Below are 25,993 nucleotides of genomic sequence, written 5' to 3'. Positions count from 1 at the left end.
ATAGTAACTTTTAATATTCCTTTCTTTAATACTCTAACTGTACTTAAACTACTTAATCAACCTCCACCCATCTCACGGTAGTAGTAGTTCTTGTGGTTATTGTGTTTCTTTCCGTAGGCCAAGTCCCTTTGCTTGGTGTGAACTTGTTCCAAGGTTCTTCCTCGTTCTTCTGCACGGCGAGCTCGCCTCTTTTGTTGTTCGGGCGCGCCAATCATGCCTGCCATTCCGCGCGGTACCATTTCACGGGATCTAGACCCCGTCTCCCTCTCCACGAGCTGACCATCGGAAGTCGAACCCTGTTGCTCAGTCTCAGCGCTTTCGATAGCCAATCTCTCTGCTCGCTCCTCGGCCGAGGGGTGGTTGTGCAAATTCTGTCGGAAGTACTTGTTCAACGAACGATGACCAACTGACTTGCCGGTAGGGAGGTGAAGCTCGTAATCGTCATGAAAGACGGCACGGGTAGGTTTGTGGGCGTGAGAATGCCAGCCATCAGCTTGGTGTCTTTGTCTTGGGTCTTGTCGTGAGTGATGTGGGTGCTTGTCGAGGCGCTCGAACTGGTGAATATGGCCTTCAGCTGGTACGGCAGTAAGATCAGCTGAGTCCAAAGACGACTCTGAACTATCCGTCTCCCAACCGTCTGCCCCTTCGCCCTCCTCAACCTCAGCTCCATCTTCTCCAGTGAGCTTAGAAGGACGGCGTGCCCCTAGCTTCGCTCCTCCACTTGTCTCGTTCACAACCGAGCCATCGTCACTAATCTCCCCATCGTCAGAGTAGGTACTCCTGAAATCATAGAAATCCCCAATGTCAAGCTGGTCACGCTCAGTCTCGTAGGGGATCTTGCAGTGCCCTGTATCGCGCATGTGTGTCTGAATTCCAAACATGGACGATTTGATCTTGTCACAGTACAGGCACTGATGGTGCTCTCGGATTTTATCTTGGAGTTGCTTGAGCAAGCCGTCGATATCAACAAGATACTTCTTCTCGGGGATGAACATGCCATGAAAGCGTTCCATGTGATGGGTGTTGAGAGGTATAGTTGGAGAGGTATAGTTGCAGAACAAGCATGATTCCAGTGTCAAGTTGGGATCCTGGGTAGCGGGAACAGGCGTGGCTGAGTTGGAGGCCCTGTTATCGTCGTTATCGCCTTGTGCAACGTCTGGGACGGAAGGCTGGGGGTGTGAGGGACGCTTGACAGGAGATGGTCTTTGCTCAGTGATGCTTGCCTTCTGGAGGCCTTCAACAACATGGCTGAATTCTTCCTCGGCGTCGGAATCAACCTCTCCTTGGCTGGGTGCAATAGGTTCGCCGAGGGAGAACGTAGAGCTGACGATCGAGGTTGTTTCGTCGTCAGCTCGACCAGAAACAGTTTGTCCACTACTGGCTTCCTTGGCCTTGTGCTTCTGACTTGACAAGTGGTTTTGGAATGCATTCTCGCTGTAGTATGTCTTCTCGCAGATGCCACATACACGTTCGAAATAGGCTTTGTCTGCTTCAGCGCTTGACACCGCCCTTGCCTGCAGAACCTTCTCAGTGAAGACGTCGGAAGAAATGGGAGGCAGCGAGGCAACTCGGCGTTTGAGGTTGTATCGACTTGCAGTAATTAGCCTCAGCTTCAACTCAAGATCCAACAAATGTACTTACTGCCAATCACTTTTCATGTGTCCCTTCTGCAGATCAATGTTGCGATACGCAACTTGGCAGGTGTTGCAGGTGTATGGGTGCGAGGCTGCACCGGACGCCTGGACACTCGCCATGATAGAAAGTGAAGAGTATGCGGTTTATGTGTCCAGATCCGAGTTATGAGGCTTATTTTCTTGTTGCTTGTTGTGCCCTGGTCATCGAAAGGCGGTTGTGTTTGGGAAGGAAATTCGGAGTTGAATTGGTGGGATATGGCGGGGCTCTGTAGATAACGTCACACAGAAAAGGTTATCAGTGAGTTGGATGACTGACTTTTTTTTTGCACCAAACCCCGCCACGCAAGGGTACTGGGCCCGTTCTCAGGGTGTGAGTGACCTTGAGGCGAGATGCAGTAAATTACCGGTCGAAGCATTACTAATTATCCACTCAGCCTCATGTGTTATTTTTGTCACCCAAAACAGTCGTCCCCATTTCTCTTGCCTGCCTTAGCCCGCCTATTGCGGCTGGGCCATTGGCCACCACCATGTGGAGTTAGTCCACTCTCTAGTCCCAGACTGGCAAGCAGCGTGGTGTTAAAGAGGACTTGGCGTACGGACTAAATGTGGCGTCTGTTAGAGACAGTTAGCTAGGGGCGCATCATCGCCTCTCTCGTGAGGCTGACCAAACAGCTCCTGAGAGCGCAGACTCCCCTCAGATTAGACGGCATCTTCCTCGACCGGCATAACCTACTCAGCTTCATAGAACCAACTTGTATTATCAACTTTGTGTAAAATATCGGCGCACACTATTTCAACACCTCTCCTCATGCAATACTTCTCCAAATCTTGACATTTCTTTATCAAATCCCCCACCTCTTACGTCTCCTCCAGGTGCCCATCGAGGCGCGACCCCATCCTCCCATGTCATGACGCCCGATGCTGTTCGTCCCCGGGACAATTCCATCGAACTCACGGCAGACCTAGATCTTCTCGCCGGGCTATGGCAAGAAGCGCCATTTGCACGTCTGCCGCCCGACGCGCCCCCTGACCTCAAGACCTATGTTCAGAACGTTGAGAACCCAGCGCGAGTCTATGCGATCCATCAAGCGAGTCGCCGCCATGGTTTTCAACTTCTGGTGGAAAGGTTCGTCTGATAACTATATCCATTCACTTACCATGCTTCATGTTCTGATTATCAAAGCAGATACATCTTGCAACTTCGATCAGGTTGTGAAAATGTCAATTGCGCAACTCCCACTTGCTTCACATGCAGGCGCCGCTTGGCAGGCCGAGCGCCCGTCCGAAGATATAACACAACAAGTGCCAGGACGTTGGCGATATATTTAGCAAGTCAGGACGACCCGGAGAAAGGATTATGTCCGTTCCTCCGTAAATCTCGCGAACCGCCGGCGGCTTTTGGCAACTTAATATTCTCTGCGCGGTCATCCTCGTCTTCCCATCCCGACCATAACAGAGCCAGCGTTGCCACCTCGCCAAGTGCACGCAAGGAACGGAACTCTAGACCACGATCACTCTCGTCATCATCCCAAGATGCCCTTGCTTCCCCAATAAACGATCCAGGCGACCCGACCTCTCCAATCCAGAATGCACGTAGACCAGCCGCAGCATGCACACCACATTCGAAAGACCGCGATTTGGCCACTCAGATTCGTGTGATCGAGGCGCCCATGAGTAAAGATCACCGCTCATTTGCCGCGAATCTCTTTGGGACTGTCACTTTTAAGATGCTCGAATGGTTGACACCGCGGAGTGTCGCTGCAATGGCGACCAAAATCAATAATCTCGATTCAGCGATGGATTTTGACCTTACCCAAGACCCAGCTAACTCAGCTGGAACCACCGCAGGTTCGGATGTTCAGAGTACTGCTCCTGACGAGTCAGATACAACAGCTTCGACGACCGTAGCTGTACAACCACATGCAACTGATATGAATGAGACTTCATTCATGCCAAAACCGCCAAAACCCAGTAACGGGTCACTGTCAAAGCCACGAAAGAATTCTGCGCCAAAGCACAGGCGACGTTCTACTGACTCCAACAATACCGCCAAGTCTGGGGATAAAGTAAAGTCAGCCAAACCGTCTCAGGTAAACGGCACATTGCACGAGAAATCTGTACGACCTAGACACAGTAAGAGTTTGTCTGGAAGGGGCATCCCAGAAATGCCTTTGAAACCAGGATTTTTCGAAAATGTTACAAAACCATCGGCGCAGCCAATTTCGCCTACAAGCCCATCAACTTTGGCACATGTTGAGCCTTTTGGCGAAATCAGGTCCAAAGACGATGCAAATTGTGGCCATCCCAGAACTAATAACTCTCAACGGACGGGAAACCTTGACAAAGCACTACCGGACATCTCATCCCATAGTCTGGAAAATATCCTGCCTCAAGCTCTCTCACAGCTCGATGTCAATCTTGTTGACTTCATTTGTGACATTTATGAAGAAGACGGAACAGCACAGTCTGTTATACTCTCCACCTCTGACGCAACTCATCCATACCCACGACCCATGAACCAGCGGAAGCCTCTACAACGTCGATCTATGTCGCGCACAGCTAGGTCTAGAAAGCAGTGGCAACGTTTCAATGACCAGACGCTTTTCAACGTTCTCATGGATCCGCAAGTTGTTGTTCAATCCTTCACTCACGACAGAAAACTCTACGATTCTCAGACACTATGGTACTGTTTTCATCGATTAAGCCGCGTCGCATGTAATCTTGTATTTCACAGTCTCTGGCTGGCTGCCGGACGTTTGTTCGTTCCTCCTCAAGATTCGAGGTCGCATAGTTCTATCAAGGACAATGACTCAAGATTACGGAAGCACAAGGGGTCTCTATCCGATGTTGACGCCGGTTATCTGATGTCGATCTGCATGCATGCATTGGTAGCCGCAGCTCCAGCTGTCCAAGACTCGAGAACACTATATGAGATGTCCCGCGTCCGCTCAAATGGTCTGACCCTCACCGGCCGAAGCGCCATGGCTCGGCAATCTTCGTCTCGATGTTTAAATTATGATGATGCATTCTCAAACGACTTGGCTATCAGACTTGCGCGTAGGCTATTTTGTGCCATTACAGCCAGACGGCACTTCTCTAATAAGATGGACACTGCTGGCCCCTTGAATGAGATCGAAAACACCAAGGTTGATATTTTGCAACCTTTAGTTGACCAGCTCGATTTTCTCAGTACAGGCTCAGCGACTATTCTGGAGTTCCCACAATCAGAGCGTCTCTTGCATGAGACCCGCGTGCCAACAGTTCTCCTAGACTGGGCACGCACCATATTGCTCAACGAATGGGACGGTCGAGCCGATTTTACCATGGACGGACCATTTGGGGGAGCTTTATCGTTCATCGAGACCCTGCGTATGTGCATATTCCGGTTAGCCAATCAATAGGAATTTGACCTTACTAACTTCTCCAAGATGCCAACCGAAATCTTCTCCTTCTTGGGGATATCCAATTTCGGGTCGATTACCTTTCAGAGCGCTTAGATTCGATCGAGATGCCTGTGGACTGGTTGACGTTCAATTCGACACGCTGGCGACGACATATCCTAGACTATCCTTACATCTTCAGCCCCGACACGCTTGTTTCCTTCTTTCGTTCCATCAATTTTGCCCGGATGAGTCGTATGTTCGAAGAGTCGAGTTCATTAAAAACTCGCATGAGTGCTATTGTCGATCCCGGCAGTCTCATTACTAACCCCCACCACAAGATGGTTTTACAAGATCTTTTGAGAACAGCTTCATCGAAATACCTAGTCCTCGAAATCGGCAGGAGTAATGTCGCCCGAGATGCCTTCGACCAGCTATGGAGACGAGAGAAACGGGAACTTCTTCGCCCGCTAAAGGTGCACTTGGGGGAGAACAGTGGCGAAGAGGGTTTTGATTCCGGAGGTGTCCAACAAGAGTTTTTCCGATTGGCAATTGCCGAGTGCCTAGATCCCGAATATGGTGCTTTCACTATTGACGAACGGACACGCATGGCCTGGTTCACCCCTGGGTCATTGACCGAAGATTGGAAGTACGAACTCGTGGGCCTTTTGATGTCGCTCGCCTTGTACAATGGCCTGACGCTGCCTATCACTTTTCCGAAGGCCCTTTACCGGAAGCTGCTGGGCAAGCCGGTTGAAGAGCTTCACCACATCGCCGATGGTTGGCCAGATTTGGCAAGCGGGCTGACAACATTACTGGAGTGGGATGAAAAGGATGGGCTCGTCGAGGACATTTTTGCCCGCACGTACGAATTTTCAGTTGAGTCTCTCGGTACCGTTGTGACACGAGATATGAGGATGAGCGAACAAGCGGGCTGGCCCAAAGCAGCCTCAAGCTCGTGTGATATTGCACCACCACACATGGATAACCCAGATGACGCTCCCCTTGTTACCAACGAAAATCGGGACGACTATATCATCGATTACGTCCGTCACCTCACGGATGTTTCCATTCGACGACAGTATCTCGCTTTCGAGCAAGGGTTCAACTCTTGCCTCGATAGAAAGTCACTCTTGCTCCTGAGTCCATCCACCTTACAATCACTCGTTGAGGGTGTCCAAGAAATTGACATCATCGAATTGAAGCGGTACGCGCGCTATGTGGGCTGGGATGCTTCGCATCGTACCATTAAAGACTTTTGGTCCATCGTCAAGAGGTACGACGAGAGAATGAAACAACGCCTTCTGGAATTTGTGACATCGTCCGACCGCGTTCCTGTTGGCGGCATGAAGAATCTGCAATTTGTAATACAAAAGAATGGTGAAGAAGATGGCGCGGGTGGACACTTGCCAACAGCATATACCTGTTATGGCACACTTCTTCTACCAGAGTATAGAGATAAAGAGGTGTTAAGAGAGCGGCTTGGGATGGCACTTGAGAATGCTCAGGGGTTTGGCTTTGCTTAATGGGGCGTTTTTCATGGGGTAACGTATGGAATCTGTAAAGCTTTGCATGGGTAGCGTCCTGGTTCTGTACGCTTAGCAGGCAAGTGGAGAGAAAGCATGAGTGACTTTAAAAATAGCATATGAAAGCGTCTAATGATAATGCTCAGTTTCAAGCAATGTAGTAGAACTTGCCACGAGAAGCAGTATGCTTTAAACAAGATCATCGAATAGATAGATCTTCGTCTGCTAATCTCGCATTTGCCTAACATTTAGGTTGATTCTCTTATTTTTCATCCATCCTCGCCAATCCGCAAACTTCTCATCGCCACGGGCTGGCCAATCTTCAAGATAACTTGGGCATGTATCCTTCAGCACTTTAGGCACTCCATGCCAGGCATATCTCGACTCCTGTGTCATATAGATGGCATCCCCAGATCTGAGCCTCAAGAGCAGATACGGTTTCTCGCCTGGTGTTTCATTTTGAGACCCTTGTTTGAAGTCATTCGGTGCAATCATAAAGAGTCCATCACAACCGAAACTCAAACTGATAAGTCCCTTATCTGTCTCCTCGCTGACATCTCGGTGCATCATCATTGTATCGCCTGGCGTGTAGAAGTTGAGAATGGCGGCTTGGGCGACAGTTTCGGGGAACAGGTCCTCAAGCATGTGTGAGATATCATCTGGAAACTGAGGAGGTAAGTCCTCGGGGTAAACACGATTGGTCCAGTCGTACTGGCCTCCAAGCGTTACCCAGTGCAGTTTTCGCTGCATAACCTGCTTGATTGACAGTGGCTTATGAACGCTGGGGTCCTTTGGGAGAAATGATGCCGGTGTTTCTGGACTGATAGAGAAGAATGACCTTTCATCGTCGTCCTTCCCTTCTGGGTATGGAAGGTTGTAGTGTAGATGTAGATTGGTCTGATGGTTCTGGACACTGAGATCACGATGGATCAGACGATCCAGTAGATCCTGTTGCACATTCTCGGGCACAAGTGAAGGAAGAATCAACAGGCCTATGGTTGTGTTAAGTTTTTAACATATCGAGTCCAAGGAGTTCTATGTACCTGGTATCAATGGGTGGTGTATAACTGGAACATCCTTCTCGACCTGTAAGGCAAAGTCAGGGTTGAGGTGAGCGAAACTTTTTGCAACCTGCTCTTTCGAAAGACTCGAAACTTGACGAAAACCAGACTCTTCTAATGGAGCGCGAGGGTCATCGATTCGAGGATCGTTAAGCAGACTTTTGTGATCTTGACGCATGTAGCTCTTCCACTCAGCGCGCATCTCATCAGATGGCTGCTCATGGGCGTCGATCTCAGTAAGGTTTGCTGATACCATTCTGGCGATGATGATGGAAACTAAAAGCCTATACTTTTAGTACGTCAGCCCTTTGGATAGATTCCCTTGGAAAAGACTCACGAGGTTTGTGCTTCTTGTAGGTACCTAGGCTTTTCCTTGGCCTGCTTCAGAGTCGAGGGTATTCTACTTGTTCTCACAGTCATGATCTAGAAATCTGGTGGACCACTCGGAGAAGCACGTGACATCTTCAAGCTCATCGCAGACCTCACATTTCTCTTTGGTATGCAGTTATTGACATTTTCTCCTCGATTATCATGTTTTTTTATGTACTCTATCATTTTGCGCTGCTGTCTTATGGAAATGCCCCTGTTGTTTTGGGTGTGCAGAACTGGGACGAGAAACCCGTTTGACGAAAATTCTCATTTCTAAGTTACCTAGCTCCCACACTACCTATACATTTGCCCATTTAATAAAGGTCACCATGACACTACTGCGAGTCTTTCCAGCAAATCGGCTATCTTATTTATCATCATGCTCCAAGGTTACCGGGCAGAAAACTCACTTCAGTACGTCAGGTCAGATGAACCTGCGTCAACGACCACTACGCCGAGCTACAAGTCGGATTTCCAATCAAGCACATCAAGGCAGTCAGGCAACTTCACCAGTTGCAGTCACACCGAACTTAAGTTACAACGTGAAGGCTGAGGAACCCAGAAGCCAGTCATCTGCTCAGGAGATTGTCGTGCCAGGCTTTTCTCTCCATGAGAGTACCTCGAAACCACGAAAGGCAAAACCGAGAGGACCATTGCCTAAGGGAATCAAGCCTTATCAGCAGGTATTAATGGAGAGTGAGTCGATCTGTTTCAAACAGGGCTCAACTTCGCCAGTCGATGTACCGAAAGAAGACAAGCCTGCTCTGGCAGCAGCAGGAAAGTTCTTTGAAGAACGCTATCAGATACTCTACTCTGCCGAAAACCTTCATGACCACCCCCAAAACGACCACATCCCAGAAATTGTTGTACTGGGTGCCTCCAATGCTGGGAAATCATCTTTCCTCAATGCTCTTCTTGGTGATCGGGAAATAGCCAAGGTGAGCCACAAACCAGGCAAGACTACGACGATGAATGCGTATGGTGTTGGGCCACGTCCCAAGATTGCCAAGGAGCTCATTCGCAAAGGCGATGCCCCGCCAAAGCACAGTCTGGTGCTTATGGACACCCCAGGCTACGGATATAGAAGTCAACAGGCCTGGGGACAGACTATCCTGAAGTATCTCAACGTCAGGAACATGCTTCGTGGCGCTGTTATCTTGATACCGGCCGACAAGAAGCTCCAGGAAACGGATAGATGGATGCTCAGAACACTTGCTCAATCTAACACTCGAACGTTGGTTGTCATCACCAAAGCGGATAAGCCTGGAAAGGAGTGGCAAGATGCATGTCACAGGCTTCATGCTCAGATCGAAGCCATCATGCGCGGTCTAGAGGCCCAATCAGCTGCCTCTTGGAGAGAAGGGTCTGGGCGTGTGCTGGATGTTTATGCCACAGCATCCAAAATTGCCTCCGTATCCCGCCGGCTTGGTGATGGAGGTGGCATTGGGGGCGTAAGACTTGCGATACTGGAGATGGCTGGCTTTTCTCTGGGGGACAAGATAGAAAAGCAAGCCGAGACAAAGGCTTATACCGGGAAGGTCGTGTCTTTTGATAATATCGTTTGGAGATCATGAGCTTGGGTGTCAAAACCGAGTCGACTCATATATGTATTATCTTGCTCTTGCTCATTGTACAATATCTGGTTCGACAGGATCAAAATACTTCATATGTAGAGAGGCAAGTTGGTGCGAGGGCCAGCCCCGGCTTTCATAATGTATTAATACAGCCCTGAAGGGGGTAGTTGCCCGTCTGTGTCTTGCCACTACCTATGCTAATATCACAACTCTGGTATCATCAAATGTATTACAAACAAATGCAGAGACTCTACTCATCATTCCGCCTGGCCTCCATTTGATTTGGCCGATTTTGTCGAAGTCGCAGTTCCGGGTCTACTAATGGACTTGCTTATCGAGTGCCTCAGCTTCCTGCTCCCTTTCGTATCAAACAAACTCTTGACTCTCTTCAACCTCGCCCATCTCTCCTTATCTTTTACGTCTCTCTCTCTCTCATCTTCTTCGACATTGTCAACACCTGCCCCAACGGAACCAGGGGTCTGAATTGGTCTGTTGATGGAAGCGGCCGTTCCAGGCCTCTGAGGTGTAGATGGTGCTCCCATTGATCGTTCCGTTCGCGGTCTCGCAGGCGAACGTCCCTCATAAACACTGCGAAGATGTGCTTCATTTGCGATGGTTCGCACCAGCACCTTCCAGCCTGGCAAGTCCTGCCCAGCAGCCTTCTGGGAATGTGCCTGCTTCTGGGTCTCAGAGTTCGCCCATGGACAGAAGAAGCGATGCTCTCGAGCTGGGTCCAAGAAGTCCATAGGGGCCGGTACCAGAACCTCATTATTCTCACCCACTTCCTTGCTCTTAAACATCCACAATCCTAGTCGCCTGAGACAGGTATGGCATGATGCCGAGTTTGGCACTGCACCGATACGAGCGTTATTGAGGCCTTGCCATCCCATCAAGGCAAGCGATAGTGCGACCCGGTTTGGCTGAGCCTCCGCCTCCTTTGCTGGTGGGGGCTTGGTGAAGAAGTCGTTCGGTAGATGCGAAAGAACATTGTCCAAGTTTAACTCCTCTGGCAGTCGAAGATTGAACTCATAGGGCAAAAATGATTTTCGTGCTAGCAGCTCATCATAGCGCTCACGTAAAGCCGCAAGACTCGTAGTTGCATTGGTTAAGGACAACCGGAGAAGGAAATCTGCAAACAAGGTCAGAAAACAAAGACGATATGCGCTTCCGACGAGACAACTTACCATCACAGCCCCGCTTACGCCAGAGACAATCGTCCTGGTGTGAAGTAACAATGAGATCGGCATACTTGTCTACCAATGCATCCTCTACTGAAGGTCAGCGCGATGATAAAAGGCCAAGGGGTGAGAACCTACCTATCTCAGATGCCACAAGAACAGGAACCTCCTTTCCATCCACAACCTTGCGATTGAGTTTAACAACCAATTCTCGATGGCAGAGAAGACATCGAACAGTTTCCTTGCCATGGCAAACCCATCCACGCTTTGCCCATTCTATCTCGTTCACTTTGTCCGGCTTTGGAGTCCAGTCTGTTATTTCTTGGAACGTGCCGAGCCTTTTCAAAAGGTCTTCTCGATCGGTTGGTGCATATCGCGCGGGTGCCCCTGTTGATCTCTTGGACGAGTCTTGTGCTTGTGTACGTCGGGAAACGATGGCAGAGAGGGTCGCAGATAGGTTTGTTTTTTTGCCAGCTCTGGGTGCCGTTGAGTCCGGAAAGCCTAGTCTTCGACGCTTTTGAAGTAATTCGGCATCTGCGCCGGATAGACGAGTTTCTGAGCCAGGAGAAGTAGTTGAGCGATTTGATGGCGAGCCGGTCTCGTGCGCCGACGTGTCGTTAGCGGCTTTCGCGCTTGATGATCCTAAGCCCTTCAATAAGGTATTGAATTTCCGTTTCGTTGCGTTCGTTGACATATTGCGAACGTGGCCAGGCACTTTGTTTCGGTCCGCGGGTTTCGGCTGAGGAACGCGGTCTGTATATTTTGCTCAACGAAGACGGGATTTGGTTAAGGTTTGTATTGTTACAACAACAATTCGACAAGAGGTGATGATGTTGTAGCTTCAGCAGCTTTCCTCTGGTCGCTATGGTACCAGCAGCGTAAGTAGCCTACCCCTGGCTAGCGTGTATCGAAGTAGCTGAGTTAGTGGTGAGAGCGGCTCTGGTTGTGTACATCCACAGCAACCCCTGTCATCCGTAACGGATTTACTTCTGTGTCAACGGCGGCTCTAGATGCAACTTGCTAGGTCAAAGTAGTCTTTGCCTATTCAGGAGCCTATCGATAAGAATTAGAACGTCAATAACAGGACAGGCCCCCACCATCGATCCACCCGTCCACAGAAATTTTTCTGTAGCCAGTCTTTGTTCAGCGCGAAGTCCAAGAAATATTTGTATCAGTCCCCGATACTCAAACAATTTCTTGCTGTTTGCAATTGCCCGGGCTTCATTTTCTTGCATTGGCGTATGTCTGGCTCCAACCAAAGCCCTCCCTCGTGGCTATTCTCCAACAACCCCCTGAATCCAATCAAACCTTCAACCGACACGATGGGCAAGAAGAGCACAAAGGCCCCTGCGCCCAAGAACGATGCCGCATCCACGCCTCCCCCGGGTCAGCTCATGGACTTGGTAGAGAGTTTCCTCTCTGACCATTCTTTCAAGGGCGCTGCCGACGCCTTCAAGAAGCAGAGAGAGAAGAAGGGCTGGAAAGCGACTGCTGCCACCGACGAAGAGGGTAATCCTTCCCTTGTCAGTGTTTACCAGACTTGGGAGGCTACCCAGGGCGACGATAGTAGCAAATCCAGCAAGTCCAGCAAGAAGGAGTCCTCTAAGAAAGACTCCAGCAGCTCTGATGGTAGCGACTCTAGCTCTGATTCAAGCGACGCCAAGGAAGAAGATGTCGATATGAAGGACGCCGAGTCTTCCTTGGACAGCGACAGCGACAGCAGCTCCGATAGCGACAGCGACGAGGAGGCTGCCAAGCCTAAGGCCTCTAACACGCTGAAGCGAAAAGCTCCGGTCGACGACAGCTCCTCTGATTCCTCTTCCGACTCTGATTCTGACTCGAGCTCCTCCGATTCCGAATCTGAATCGGATAAACCCAAGGCCAAGAAGCAGAAGCGCGCTGCTTCCTCGAGCTCCTCCAGTGACTCTTCTTCCTCATCCAGCGAATCCTCCGACTCAAGCGACTCCTCCGATTCTAGCGATAGTGATTCGAGCAGCGACTCAGACGACGAGAGCGCCAAATCGGACTCTAGCTCTTCTAGCTCCGATTCAAGCTCTGACTCGAGCTCAGATTCCGACTCCAGCGACTCAGACGACGAGGCTGCTGCCAAGGTGCCACTTCCCGACTCCGACAGCTCCTCTTCGGACTCCGACTCCGACTCCAGCGACTCTGAGTCTGATGCAAAGGAGACTAAGAAAGACAAGAAGATCAAGAAGGAGAAAGAAGTTAAGGACTCTTCCGACTCTTCTGTTACGCTAGACAAGACTTCGCCCGAGTTCCAGTCAAACTCTGCTTACCCACCTCTTCCCCCGGACCCCGTTATGAACGGTAACGGACGCAAGAAGCAGAACGAGCCTTTCTCCCGCATTCCCAAGAATATCAAGGTTGACGCTAAGTTCGCTTCCAACGAATACGTCTCTATCGCCTATTCCCAAAAAGCTCACGAGGATCTGATCGTTACCAAGGGCAAGGGCTTTACAAAGGAGAAGAACAAGAAGAAGAGGGGCAGCTACCGCGGTGGTGCCATCGACATCCACGATAAGAAGGGCATCTACTTCGATGATTAAATACCTTTTTTGAAAATTATTGTTTGACAAGGTCAAAATCGGGGCAGGATGAAGTATCGTTTGTTTAGAATAGCCGGCGTTTGGAACGTGACATGGTCACCACCAAAGATACATAGATTCATTCTACTGCAGTCCTAGGGGCACTATCCATGTTTATTAGACTTTTTATTCCAAGACATGCTTATAATTTCAAAAATCTCAGGGTATCTATATGTCCAACTTCAATCTACACTCAAATAAGTCGTTATACATCGTGCCTTAAAGAAGGGCGCGTCTCGTCAATATCCAGCGTATATATATAATCCATTGGTTTTTAATCCATCACATGGATACTCCAGATTTGCCTACCCCCATACACCAAAAACCTCGTCTGACTCATTTGCCAGCTATAACTCGCTGCAATCTTCGTCCTAAAATGTCGTGCGGTCCTTTTCCGCAGGAGAATTCTGAACTTCGACCGCAGGCGCATGTTGCGCCGCTTCGTCGGGAATCTCATCTGCACTGAGGTTCTCCTTCATGATAGCATCCTTTCTGGCCACTGAGTCCCATGATCTGTTGCCGTCCTTGGCATTCTGTAGAGCTTCCTTGAGCCACTTATTCCATTGTTTCGTACCTGGAGCCGCTCCACTGCGGCCAACCCAGCCAGTAAGTTGAGTCTCGCGGATAGCGAACCACAAAGTACGTGTGAAACTCGGGTAGCCCTCTCGTTGGTCATTCACGTCTGTGATCTCGTTTGCATTCTTCGCATCTTCAGGGGTTACGTCCTGCCATTGGTATCGCGAGAGATCCCAAAAATATGATCGAGGGATCATGCCTAAGCCCCAATACAGTCCGTTGAGAACGATGTAACTCCCACCAATGAAGATCTGAGAGTTCCATGTGCAGTTTCCGAGAAGCACGACGCTTAGCATAAGAAGAGTAGTTCCAAGAGCCATGAGAAGCCGATATGTGCGGCCACCAACATGATAGTGACACTCTTCGGTCCCTGAGTACAACTCTCGGGCAACCTCTTCTGTGCACTTGATGAGTAGAAACGCGCCTTCCCGTGTTCTTATCATGACATCGCCTCTAGGGACCTCATTGGTATGTTTGCGATTCATGAGAATAGGATGCCAGATTGAAGCATAGCCCACCACAGTCGACGCAAAGGATATCAGGGAAACAGCCAGGATGGCATTTCCATCTTGCCATATCACAGCACACGTGATGATTGCTATGCTTAGAAGGCACGAAAAGACTGAGAGAATGTGGATAGGCGAGAAGAGCTTGGCTGGGACCGCAGGACGTCTCTTCGTGTTGGCAAATGTCGGGTTGGCAAGCATGTCTTGGACTTTCTGCTTAGCGGTAGGACGGCGCGCGAGCGGTTTGGGGGCATCCGCATTGCTTGGATAACAGTCACCGGGAGGACGAAATGTTGTTGTTCGTGCTGTGTTTGGTAGAGGAAGCCCACCCTCTTCTACATGAGGGGCTCGGGGGATTCTGTTGCTTTGGGATTCTTTTTCATTTGGCAGTTTCTCTGTGGTGTGAGAACTTGAGCAACGAGATTTGACCCAATTCAGACTTCGAGTAGACCAGCTTTCTTGGGCAGAAGGAGGATTCATATCAATGTCGCCAAAAGAAGGGTCCGTATGAGTGATCTCAAGCACGCGGAAGCTGAATGGTTGTAGGGCATCCAAAGGAGTAATTATCGTGGCAAAGAAGCCCACGGAGTCGAGTGTGGTTCCACTATACACACCCGTCATCTTTGCCAGTGTCTCAGGCATTCGACTTGGACGTGAAGGCTTGAGCAGAGCCTGAGGGGCTGGGATCAGTCGAGGTAGCAGACACAGCAACGATGCCGTGATAGTCTGAGTCTGTTCAGCCATAGAGGATTCTCCAATGACCGCAAGAAGCGTCACGACATCAAGTGACCAATTGGCCTTGACGTTGGGAAACCATTTCCAGCCTGGGCTGCCAGGTTCAGCCATCCTGATGGTATGTCAATATGGGAGGAGAAGTATCGAGGTTTAGCTGTCAAGAGGTGTGCGTATAACAAACGATATCGCGGGACAATAAATGAAAAACAACTCCAAAAGAGGGCAAAACGTGAGATACAAGATTCAGAGCAACATGATGGCAAAGTGAAGAGAAACCAGAATTGAAACTCGGGGGTTGTCAGTTAAATCACATTTGGTAGGGAGTTTCAGCCCTCTTGACATAAACGGTTAACGAGTGGATCGATCTCTAAACCGCTGCGCCACGGCGGCTGCACCCGCTCCCAAGCTTTCCCTCCCCACGTCTCAGCTGAACCAGGCATATAATAAATGTGTGCATTTAATCAGTATACATTTTGGATAAATTTCATTTATGATTGAATCCAGATTGGCTCCGTTTTTAGGTTGGGTTCCAGACATACTTTCAGCAATTCTTACTGTGCTGAGTCTCACCAAGTACCCTACAGCCGCCGCCAAGAACGTCCCAACAACCAGCAGTTCAGGCCGAATAGCTCTGTGTAACAGGGCTGTGCGATTACGGTTCATCCAATGGATGGACTGACCAATGTCTCGTAGGCGTCCTGTGTCGTACGACCTCTACATCGAAAAGGGCTGACGAATTATGCAAAAGAGTTATATAATTAGGATCATCACATTTCCTCATCCTCCTCTGGATCTCAAAGCTGTCTCTATGGTCCTCCAAATCATTCATCTATCGTCGGTAATCTCAAAAAGCCATCCTAAACGCCGTTCCAGGAGGTAAGTAAAGCATAGTGGCTGTCGCCTTCTTACCATTCACCAAACTCCGAACTTGTCAACAAATCAACCGCCACGTTAATCATCAGTAGCTCACTCGCTTCGTAACAAAATACTGCCCCGTCGAGCCGTATTATCACACAGCCTTCGGCTCCTCGTCATATTCTTCAATCATCCACTTGATGAACTCTTTCCACTTCTGCTCCCAGTCGCTGAATACGCGGTTGTATTCAGACTCTGATAGACAAGCGTGCTCCAAACTCCACAACGCCAATTGCTTCCAACCAAAAAGGCCCATGTCAGCCTTACCAACCAATACTTGGTAAAAGTCATGAGACAGGGAGGATCTTTCAAGCTACGTTAGCATTATTCGTTTCATGTTCTGCGGGAAGCACTTTACCTAAATAGTGTGCCGTTATCTGAGCTGACCGTGCAATGCACATTGTTGGCAAGAAGCTGATACATTGTGTGACCGTTGACACGAGGCGTGAGTCCCAAGATCTCATTTGAGATGGGACACAGCTCGAGGCAAACACCGCCCTCTTTCATATGCTGCATCACGTAAGGGTGCTTAGCCAGCGCAAAACCATGCCCAATTCTCTTCGATTTCAACAGGAGCGCGTCAACCAGGTTGCCGTCTGTATCGGTTCCCATATCTAATGTCTCACCACAGTGAAACAGAAATGGAATTTCAACGCCGTCTCTATCGCAATCCTCCTGGAACTTCAGTAGCTCGGGGATGAAGTCCTTGATGGGGCGCCCTTTGGACTCTTCACCGACGAGGTCGAACCCTACTTCGTTGTTAGGATACAACTTTGGGGGAAATGCGTTCTCTTACCTGCAATCCACTCAGGCCACATCTGTTTAAATTTAAGACACTCTTTGAGAGCGGCATCGATCTGCGCTGGCGCAAATGATCGAGGTGTACAGTAAATCACTTTCAGACCACCAAAGAACTTTCCTTGCTTTTTCATATCGGTCTGGAAGTTTTTGACCTCTTCGATTATCAGTTCCATGATGCCCTTGTTGTCGATGAGTTGAGTGCCGTCATCGGTCCAAAGTTGGTTGCTGGTCATGAAGTTGGGCCGAATTTCAGCGTAGCTGATGTTGTCTTTCATAAAATCCTCCAGACATAACCGAGTGTATCTTCGGTATGCTGTCGCATAGTTGAAGAGGCCCTTCATCATACGTGTCCGCCCGTTGAACTTTTCCCAAGCCCTATGCTACGTTAGTGTCTGCATACAAAAGCTATAGATCGTGAACGTACCCAGATGCTGTCTGCAAATGATTATGCGCCTCCTCTTCGTGAAACATGAGTTTCTCGAATAGCCACTCATCAACATTGGTGGAATCTTTTGCATAATATCCAGGGAACCTGTCAAGAAAATCTCTAAACCGCATCGTCTGCCGAGGTTGATATGTCTCTGAAAACAAGTCGCCAGGTGTTTCCTTCTCTGGGCTCAATAGAGAAAATTGGATTTCACATCGATCGAAATTAATAAAATCATTGTCCGAAACAAGGGGTATATCGCTGGTGATAAACATCCGGTCCATCTCCTTTGCAAGATTGAGCAGGACTTGTGGAGCAAGACAGGCGTTGAAATGAATGTGCAAGTGACCGCCCTTGGGCATATGTTTCGCCACGCGGAACAAGGACGTTCGATCGATGAGATGCTTGTTCGATAGAAAATGATCTCCGGGGAAACGAGGGTGCTGCTGGCCGCCATAGCCTGTTCGTGGTGCGGCCTGAGCATATACATTTTCCTCATCCTCACTCCTCAATCTCTGGATGATAGCTTCCGCTCGCCTCTCTTCAGGTGTGCTGCGCATGCGACAACTATGGTCAAAATCCAGAGCCTTCTCCCGCGCTACCATTTGTTGTCGCAACTTGAAATACTCCTCAACCACTCCAGGCTCTTGCGTCACGGCATTAGTGACGTCTGTTTTTTCGATAAGAACACCTCGTGCCAAGATCTCAGCATCATGGGCCTGGATGTGATTTCGCGCAGCCGCGGCATCATCCAGAGCTGGCTCTCCCATCCGAGAAATCTTTGCGCGTTTTGATAGACGAGTCATAAAATCTGTATGTGAATGATGTTTCCTATGGTGCTGGTCGTAATCGTCCTGAGCTCCTTCCACCGGCTCTGTTCTTGAGCAGAGCGCGCCCATTTATGTTAGAGAAGCGAATAGCCAATGCCTGTAAGATTGGCCAAGTTGAGAGGTAACAAAGGAAGCTCCAGAGGCAGCAGAGGCGCAGTCATTCACGGCTCGTCTAAGAGTAAGAGAGCCGTGGCTGTTTGCGGTGAATGACTCCAAACTCGATAAAGCGCGGCTCACAAGCCAGAGCCAGGTGATGGTCATTAGGTAGCCAACCGTGGGCGGGGACAATGACCAGTGTCAGTCAGTAATGTGGTTTCGCCAAGGTACTATGGATGGATGGATGGGCTTGGGTCCGTCCGTCTTTGTCTCGTGAGGGAGCTGTTGGTTGACGGGGAATCAAGTAGATAGATATTCCTAGACAAACGCTCAGCTCTCACTCAGCTTAGACTTCTGCTGCTTGGAAGCAAAGTCGGCAGTTTCATGTAATCGATCAACCAACCAACATGAAATTTGTTGTTGCTTGTTTGTTACAAGTTACAAAGTCTGGGGGGGCAGTGCCCTTGCCTGAATCAAGGCTGAATGAAGGCTGACCCCAAAGTCCCCGACCTCGCTATAGGCAATAAGGGAAGATCAGGCACAGAGTCAGCCTGCGCAAGCGCTGGTTCGCTGCATTTGAGTGACTGCAGCGACTGGCAAACGCACTAGTCTCATTTCGGCTCCATCTCACAGGCCTAAGCGCTTAGCCAATGGAACCTCAATAATGGTACCTGTCCACCTTCATCTCACCTCACCTTAGTACTAAGTAAGGTAAGCCCAATATATTGTTCAATTATTAGGCCAAAACAATAACTAAGATCAGAAACGCCTCATCGGGCTTCTAAGGAAAAGACAGAGCATGAGATACCGGTGTCACCCAGGGTCCTGGGCCTCAGTACTAGGGTACGGTGTTAGGTCTTACTTGAGCATAACTTTGCACCTTTGCTTCAACCACGTCATTTATACACTTCAATTTGTTACAATCGTGTTTGTATCTTTCATTTTTTTCTCACAACAAGGCCAAAAAAACCCCTTAAAGGGTACTGCAGCTAAAAGACTCTGATATGATGTATCCATTTCGATGCACATCCTTTGGCCTATAGTCAAGGGAATCTTCTATTGCCGATGCCAGAGATGGTATTAATACCTGAATCAAGGGGCTTGCAAGTCTTTCCCCCACTCCCGAACCTGTTGCATCATATACAAGCTCTATCCATTTCGCCTTTTATCATTCAATTCCTACCCATAGTAAGGGAAGCAAGATAACTTAGGCCCTCTATCCTAGGTGCTGAAAATATCTAGGCAACTCTAGCTCAAGCTTAGAGGGTCTCAAGTTTTCTCGCCCCCTGCGGCCATAGTAAAAGTACACAGCCCGTGTGGGCTTGTACTTGTTCAGCTTCTTCTTTCGTCATCCGTGGAGTCTGAGCCCAGTCTCATCTCATAAAGAAGATGGTACCCTCAGGCAAAGTAGCTCTTCCAGAGTACTCCCTCAAGGTCCTCCAATTGTTCTGATGTGAAGTACTGGGCAGTTTTTAGTAATAATTTCCTCTATATCATCAGAAGGGGGCATACCTTTTGATCAACTGCCCAACTGTCCTGCCGCGTCTTCTTGAATTCGCTCAGAATTGTCTTTGTCGCTTTGCCGACAACTCCAGGGTCAGCAGCAGCCTTGCGTGCCAGCATTGCTAGTACTTCAGGCATCCATTCTGGTGGAGGGGTTGCATAAGGAAACGCCTCGATTAATGCGCCTAGCCCAAGGATTGCAGCATGACGTCTGGTGATTTGCTTGTGGATATCTACTGGGGTATCTGTCCCAGCAAGATGGCGGTTTCGCTTCGGCATGGGGTTGCGTTCCAATTCATCCTCAAAACGGGCCTTGAGACGTGCAATAGTAGGGTCACGGATACGGCGAGGGGAGCAGCGTATCATGCCTGCTAGCGTGGTAGATGCACAGGAACGCACCTCTAGCTGTGTATCGCACAGCATGTCAGACACAGCTGTAAAAAGCGCTTCTCTTTGGACGCCTCGCGTAAGGAAAATACGCCTAAAGTAGATGACCTGCATGTTGACCAGGGCTCGAAGCCGCTGGTGCCAGCTGCTCGACGTCTTTCCGATGCGGATGAGTGCATCGATGAATTCTGTGTCCTCACCATCCCGGAAAGGAATGTTGGGCAAATGGCGGTATACGTGATAGGCAAGCCTCATGAGCTCCGGGTCTTCCTTGACATCCATCATGTGTAGTAATTCTTCCATAAAGGGGGTGGGGAAGAAAGGCACGAGCTGAGTACACTCGTGAGATGATAGTGTACAATCGAGCCACATAAGAACGGTCTTGGAGCCCGAGGTATAAGAACTCGGGGTCTGCTGACCGGGTGTTCTCTCGTGTCGCCATTTCTCGAGTCGCTGGAAGACGTCTTTGATGGTGGCTGAGAACTCTTGCGTTGGTTGATAGGGCCTGATGCCTATTGGCGAAGCGGCCTTGTTTTGTTCTAACAGCTTGCTGACGTTCTCGAATGACTCGTGGTATCGAGTCTTATAGATGACTGATAACACGCGACCCATAGCCTCACGTACTGCCTTGTAGGGGTGATCGATGTGGGCGAGGAAGTCATCAAGAATTGCTTGGTCATGTCGGAAGTGCCAACCGCCGTCCGCAACAATGAACTCCAGAAGTTGAACCTTGGAGGATTCTTTGAAAGCGGCGTTTGATGTCATGTCAAGTCGGAACGCTCTGAGAGTATCTACAATCTCGTGCGATCGACGTGGGTCTTTGGAGTCAAGAACGAGGTGAAGACAAGTGAGCCAGTATTGCAAGTTGTCAGGTGTCAGGTCATCCGCAAAAATATTGAGCATGAACGGCGCAGCATACTCCCAAACGCGATTTCGGATTTCTGGGGGGTCATCACTGGAGCCCGCGAGCAAAGCGCCCATGATTTCCGAGGTCGCTCGATGCTGATGCTTGTCGTTGCCATCACCAAAGACCTCCTTTACCAGCTCCTTGACGTCATCCAGCGTGACTAATGTTTTGCCATAGTGCATCAGGTCAAAAACGTGCATCAATAGGTAGACATTGCTCATGCGGAATCTATCGGTCGACGCGTCTCGAGGTTCTTGCTTCAGATAGTCAAAGCATTGGGATAGCCACTCGCGATTCAAGATGCGGCCCATCTGATCTCGCACGGCAGTTTCGACATCATCGTATGCATTGAAAGGGAGAGGCTTCGCTCGGTAAGCTGTAAACTTCTTGCCCCATACTAGCCAACCAGGGTGATCAGCGTCCACCATATACTCAGCCCCTTCGGGCTGCTTGAAAGCCTCGAGGAAATTGTGGGTAAACTCAGCGTCACCTTTTTCGACAGCAACTTGGATGCGATTTCGGTCCCCAACTTCCTTCTCAACAAGATAATTGCGGTACTCATGGCCATAAACGGCTCGCATATCGACAGCTGTAAAGAGCGATGTAAAAGCGCTCAGATAGTAGCCACGAAGCCCGGGATGAGGGTCATTCGTACCCTGAGCAACGAGATCGATAAACTCAGGGGGCGCTAAGCTGTGGAATCGCAGACACAGGTTCGTGGCAAAGATTGCACATCGAGTAGCGATCTTCCAATGGGCACCCTTCGCACGCTCCGTCAATTCCAGACCCAGAGAAGACTTGGACGTCTCGACCCTCTCTCTACGTTGCTGAATAAATTGATGGCGACTATCAATAGCTGCAGCGACATCAGCAGCAGGCTTGATTAAATCCACAATTTCATCATTAACGATGATCATGCGCTCAAAGGGCTTGCCGAAGTCAATGAGAGTGTATAACGCTGACGAGCCCAGGTTTTGAATGGAAGGCTTGTCAATACCTGCAGTCTCGATATACAATCGCATGGCTTCAGGGGCGAAGCGCCAATCCCTGAGGAGAGTTCTCAAAAGAGACGTGAACAATAGAGTGTACATGCCTCCCTTGATTCGGTCATGGTCGTTCGTTTCAAGTGCTTTTCTGAGACGCTCAAGAATAACGGGAATCACCAACGGCTTGCCGCCAATAAGTGACTTCAAAGATGAGTCCTGAGCGCTCTGTGCAACCCGTCGTACATCAGCATAAAGCGAAAGACTCGATTCAGCAAGATCAAGCAGCAGCTGTTTGTCAAGCTCGCTCTTCTGCCGCGATGAGGCGTTATGTTTTCGTCGCAAAAGCTGATACGCCTCGGCGCGCTTGATGAGAAGAGGTCGAGGATAAACCTTCCTCAAGCCCTTGATCTTGAAGGCGGCAATGTCAGATTTGTATAGTCGAACGTGTCTCTCCAGGGGATGAGCAGAGCGCTCAATGCCAACATCAGTAATCCAGGTACGATAGGCGGCGTACAGGGCGGTGAATGAATTCACATCATCTTCCTGATTCTCGTTCAGGAAAGAGTGCGTTTTGGTCAGTAGATGACCTAACTCATCTCGTAGATCGTGGATTCTGCTATAAGCAGGGTCACTGGATTTGAGGGCATAGCCTGCCTTGTAGCGGAACTGAGGCCGGAGTTCCTCGTCCTCGGCAACCTCAGCAAGAGGGTCTTCGTCAATCATCATTTCGTCATCATCTTCACGCGCAACGTCGTGGTCTTCCTCTGTATTTCCGGTCATGATACCCGCAGCACGCTCAGGGTCGAACATGGTGGCCATGCCTGACGTGACCAGGCGGATTTGCTGCATGAGCCGAGAAACCTCGTCTGACCACTCCTTGTTCTTGCCAGTACGGCTCACTGGTGGGTTGTCGCTCATGAGTGATTCCAACTGATCTTTTGCAGACTTTGTTTGGGAAGCAAAGAGTTCCACGGCGAATTCGATCTCGGCAGGAGATGGCTGGTGCCACCGAATACTGAGATCGGCTGGGGCAGTTGTCTTTCCCCAGTCATCGACATCGAGGCCACGTTCGATAACCTCGGGCTCATATAGAGCGTGGTCGATGGGATAGGTGTGCGTCAAGTTGAGCAAGAGATGATGGATGTAATTGGAGACCAGAATGGTGGGCAGACCACGACATTTCTCTTGCATGTATGCCGCTATGCCCAGGAGCTCATCTTTGTATTTTAAGACCTCACTTCCGACATGAACAACCGCCATCGCAAGCATGCTGACATACCACACCAATGCTCGATCTCGAGGCAAATAATCCGTTCCACTACTTCGATCGGACGCGGCGTTGTTATAGTCAATCTCGTTGCGAATATTTACAACAAGCATGGGAATGAAGACCTTGAGAGTTTTCTCTGGGTTGACCTTGCAGAGCGCATTCAAGATCCATGCCATTGCATCTCGTGCTTGATGGACCACGTGGCTTGAAACAAACGTTGCCACCTTCTCCAGAGCCATGTCGAAAAGTTCTGGCGACAAAGACGCAAACAGGGGCGATAACGCAGCTGGTAGAGCGTTGATAACATTGTCTTCCGGAGTTCCGCCACGAACTTGGTTTGCGTCAGGCAAATTCTCAAGGAGAGTGAACACTTTCCCAAGAAGTGTCAAGATGAACTCGCCAAAGCCAGTGGTCGACGATCTCAAGATACTGGCCTCGTCTTCGTCGCTGAGCTCGTTTTTATAGTCAAACTTCACATTCTGGCCTTCGCGCTCCATGCGATCCATTTCGCCTTGGACCCACTCCATGGCTAGTTGGATGTGGCCTTCCCCTTCCTTGACCAATGGTACCATAGGAATGCTATACGCGACACTTTGAATGAAGTTGAGCGTGTATTGGGTCTTGTTGAGATCATTGGCGTCGATGCCGGGGAGAGCCAAAGCCAAAAGAGCGGTGATGTGACATCTATAACCCTTATGCTTGGACATGATGTTGGCAATCATCTGTAATCCATTCAGACTGGAGGTGGTTCTGTGTACCTCCACAAGTCCTTGAAGACTAGGGTAGAAACGCTGCAATGCACCGGGCAGAACCAGGTCCGGTTCGAGATATGCAAGCCCTTGCAAGGCGCTGTAGTAATAGTACGACACACGGCTGCTTTTGGAGAAAAGACCCATGAATGTCACTTCTTTGAGTGCCATCACGAACCGCTTTTTCAACGCATCGTTGATTTTGCGATCTTCGGGGAGATCCAGCTCACCGCTCTGCTCGCGATTCCATCGGGAGACGAACGCCTCAGTGAGATAGAGGGTCAACTGACCAAGCATGGTGGTCCATGAGCCTTGGTTGGACGGGTGAAAGAAAGTATCGATCGACTCCATAAGGCCTTCCAAGTGTGAGATGATAGAATCATCTTCCTTCATGCAAGCCGGAGACAAAGAGCTCACGATCAAGCGGGATATCATATAGGCCACTGGATACTTCTTCTTGTCTTTCTCAACATAAATACCTGCCCCTGAAAGATAGTCCAGAGGAGTATACGGAGAATTGGCTTGACCCACAGGGATTTGTGTGAGCCTGAGAATGGCTGTGAAAATGAGGTCGGATTGATCCTTTGAAAAGATGCCATGGCTTCCAAATGGGACATAGGAGCAAGCTATGTGGTCTCGAGAAATTCGAGAAAGCAGGTCAACGAAAAAGATATCGAACGCCTTAGACCGATTGATGATAGACCACAAGTGGAAGAGCGTGGGGAAGACATCGGCTGGTTGAGACTGAGGTTCGTTGATGGGAGCGGGGTGGCTTGGCAGCAAGGCATTCAGAACTCCTACTACGATGTAGGCGTTTGGCAGCTCATTAACACTGAAGAATGGCAAGAACTCTCCCAGCATCGCTCGACGTTCGGAAGGATCGAAATACGTGTGGACATGTGTGCACAGCTTCATCAACTGTTTAGCGGAACGCTTGCGGTTGCTCTGGTGCGCTGCTACTTCCGAGGGAAGAAGCCATGCTTTGATTTCGTTCCACAATGGCCTCCATTCAAGAACGAGATCTTCTCCTGGCTTCAAATAATGATTCTTCCTACAAAATGTGAATTGATGTCATCGGAATGTTGTCAGCACACGTACCTCGTCAGAGTGAGGACCATGCGCAAGAAGCGGTCCGAGGCGGTTGCATCTAGGCCGGGAGCCAATGCAAGGGAATAATAAAGTTTAGTTAGCTTTGCTCTCTGCTCTCTCGTCATCTCAAACTTGAGGTTGAGCCATCCCTGGAGTTCTTTCGTCCAATGAAGAGCTCCGGGGGAGAAGTCTTCGGCTCTAATGGCAATGTATAGTTGCTTAAGGATGCCCTGCAGAGCAGCATCACGTTGAGCTTCTTCTTCGACTTCGAATGGGAGCTGCGAGAAGTATGCAAAGGTTCGAGGCCGATATCGTTTCTTGTCGTCTTCATCGGTCTTGAGGTAAGGAATACCCGGGGACGTGGATCGTGAGATGGGTTCGTATGGGAGGAAGTTTGCTAGTAGGTTAGATGCAGTTGTAGGCGGCATAGAACCATGAGAACCCGAGAGGCGAGGACCAATGTTCTCATCCATGACGGGCAGATGGGTGCGAGGGTAAGTAATGAGGTGATCGATAAATGATGCGATTCACTCGAATACCGTCGGGCAGCCGAGAGCGGGCGGCTCAGCTCAGCTGGGCTCAGCGCAACAGCTCAGGCGGGACGTTTATTGAATCGCAAGGCGGGGCGGCGAAGAACAAGTGGTGGGCATTGAGCTGATTCTGAAGTCGACGTCGATATTTGCAATCAATATGCAGGACGTGACGACCTGGACCTGAGGATACTTTCAGAATCAAGCAATATATGCAAAGACAAAAGTAAAAGTGGGAGGAGTTGGAGGATTAAGAAGCGGGCTGGGCGACCGTAAATGGTGATGGATGATGCAGCAGCAGTAGCCTGGCCTGGCGGACACATCTAACTTACCTTAGGTACCTACTCAGAGCTCCAGG

General features: G+C 49.6%; 9 protein-coding genes across 9 annotated transcripts; 3 read left to right on the top strand and 6 right to left on the bottom strand.

The window, feature by feature from the left end:
- Positions 1–56: 56 nt before the first annotated feature.
- Positions 57–1,754, bottom strand: FTJAE_11320 (c2h2 type zinc finger containing protein; the record flags this gene model as incomplete). The annotated part of the gene is made up of 2 exons (XM_037344252.1): positions 57–1,590; positions 1,642–1,754. The coding sequence occupies 2 exons, from the start codon at positions 1,752–1,754 to the stop codon at positions 57–59; spliced, it is 1,647 nt and encodes a 548-aa protein (XP_037201680.1).
- Positions 1,755–2,542: 788 nt separating this feature from the next.
- Positions 2,543–6,540, top strand: FTJAE_11319 (e3 ubiquitin ligase HECTD2; the record flags this gene model as incomplete). Its single annotated transcript, XM_037344250.1, has 4 exons — positions 2,543–2,760; positions 2,890–4,317; positions 4,369–5,003; positions 5,063–6,540. 4 exons carry the CDS (start codon positions 2,543–2,545, stop codon positions 6,538–6,540), a joined length of 3,759 nt encoding a protein of 1,252 aa, XP_037201679.1.
- Positions 6,541–6,765: 225 nt separating this feature from the next.
- Positions 6,766–7,857, bottom strand: FTJAE_11318 (alkylated dna repair protein; the record flags this gene model as incomplete). The annotated part of the gene is made up of 2 exons (XM_037344249.1): positions 6,766–7,532; positions 7,584–7,857. The coding sequence occupies 2 exons, from the start codon at positions 7,855–7,857 to the stop codon at positions 6,766–6,768; spliced, it is 1,041 nt and encodes a 346-aa protein (XP_037201678.1).
- A 442-nt stretch (positions 7,858–8,299) lies between these two features.
- Positions 8,300–9,544, top strand: FTJAE_11317 (gtp-binding engb; the record flags this gene model as incomplete). The annotated part of the gene is made up of 1 exon (XM_037344248.1): positions 8,300–9,544. One exon carries the CDS (start codon positions 8,300–8,302, stop codon positions 9,542–9,544), a length of 1,245 nt encoding a protein of 414 aa, XP_037201677.1.
- Positions 9,545–9,801: 257 nt separating this feature from the next.
- On the bottom strand, positions 9,802–11,416 carry FTJAE_11316 (uncharacterized protein; the record flags this gene model as incomplete). Its single annotated transcript, XM_037344247.1, has 3 exons — positions 9,802–10,673; positions 10,729–10,812; positions 10,861–11,416. 3 exons carry the CDS (start codon positions 11,414–11,416, stop codon positions 9,802–9,804), a joined length of 1,512 nt encoding a protein of 503 aa, XP_037201676.1.
- A 628-nt stretch (positions 11,417–12,044) lies between these two features.
- On the top strand, positions 12,045–13,289 carry FTJAE_11315 (SRP40-suppressor of mutant AC40 of RNA polymerase I and III; the record flags this gene model as incomplete). Its single annotated transcript, XM_037344246.1, has 1 exon — positions 12,045–13,289. One exon carries the CDS (start codon positions 12,045–12,047, stop codon positions 13,287–13,289), a length of 1,245 nt encoding a protein of 414 aa, XP_037201675.1.
- A 410-nt stretch (positions 13,290–13,699) lies between these two features.
- Positions 13,700–15,256, bottom strand: FTJAE_11314 (uncharacterized protein; the record flags this gene model as incomplete). The annotated part of the gene is made up of 1 exon (XM_037344245.1): positions 13,700–15,256. One exon carries the CDS (start codon positions 15,254–15,256, stop codon positions 13,700–13,702), a length of 1,557 nt encoding a protein of 518 aa, XP_037201674.1.
- An 898-nt stretch (positions 15,257–16,154) lies between these two features.
- FTJAE_11313 (adenosine deaminase CECR1) lies at positions 16,155–18,187 on the bottom strand (the record flags this gene model as incomplete). The annotated part of the gene is made up of 4 exons (XM_037344244.1): positions 16,155–16,365; positions 16,419–16,809; positions 16,857–17,236; positions 17,286–18,187. 4 exons carry the CDS (start codon positions 18,185–18,187, stop codon positions 16,155–16,157), a joined length of 1,884 nt encoding a protein of 627 aa, XP_037201673.1.
- Positions 18,188–19,612: 1,425 nt separating this feature from the next.
- On the bottom strand, positions 19,613–25,578 carry FTJAE_11312 (proteasome activator subunit 4; the record flags this gene model as incomplete). Its single annotated transcript, XM_037344243.1, has 3 exons — positions 19,613–19,675; positions 19,727–25,067; positions 25,115–25,578. The coding sequence occupies 3 exons, from the start codon at positions 25,576–25,578 to the stop codon at positions 19,613–19,615; spliced, it is 5,868 nt and encodes a 1,955-aa protein (XP_037201672.1).
- Positions 25,579–25,993: the final 415 nt, after the last annotated feature.

This window comes from Fusarium tjaetaba (assembly GCF_013396195.1).
Source record: "Fusarium tjaetaba strain NRRL 66243 chromosome Unknown NRRL66243_c0000278, whole genome shotgun sequence".
NCBI classification, from domain to species: domain Eukaryota; kingdom Fungi; phylum Ascomycota; class Sordariomycetes; order Hypocreales; family Nectriaceae; genus Fusarium; species Fusarium tjaetaba.
The sequence above is the reverse complement of the archived record's forward strand: the minus strand, read 5'-3'. Positions and strand labels throughout refer to the sequence as shown.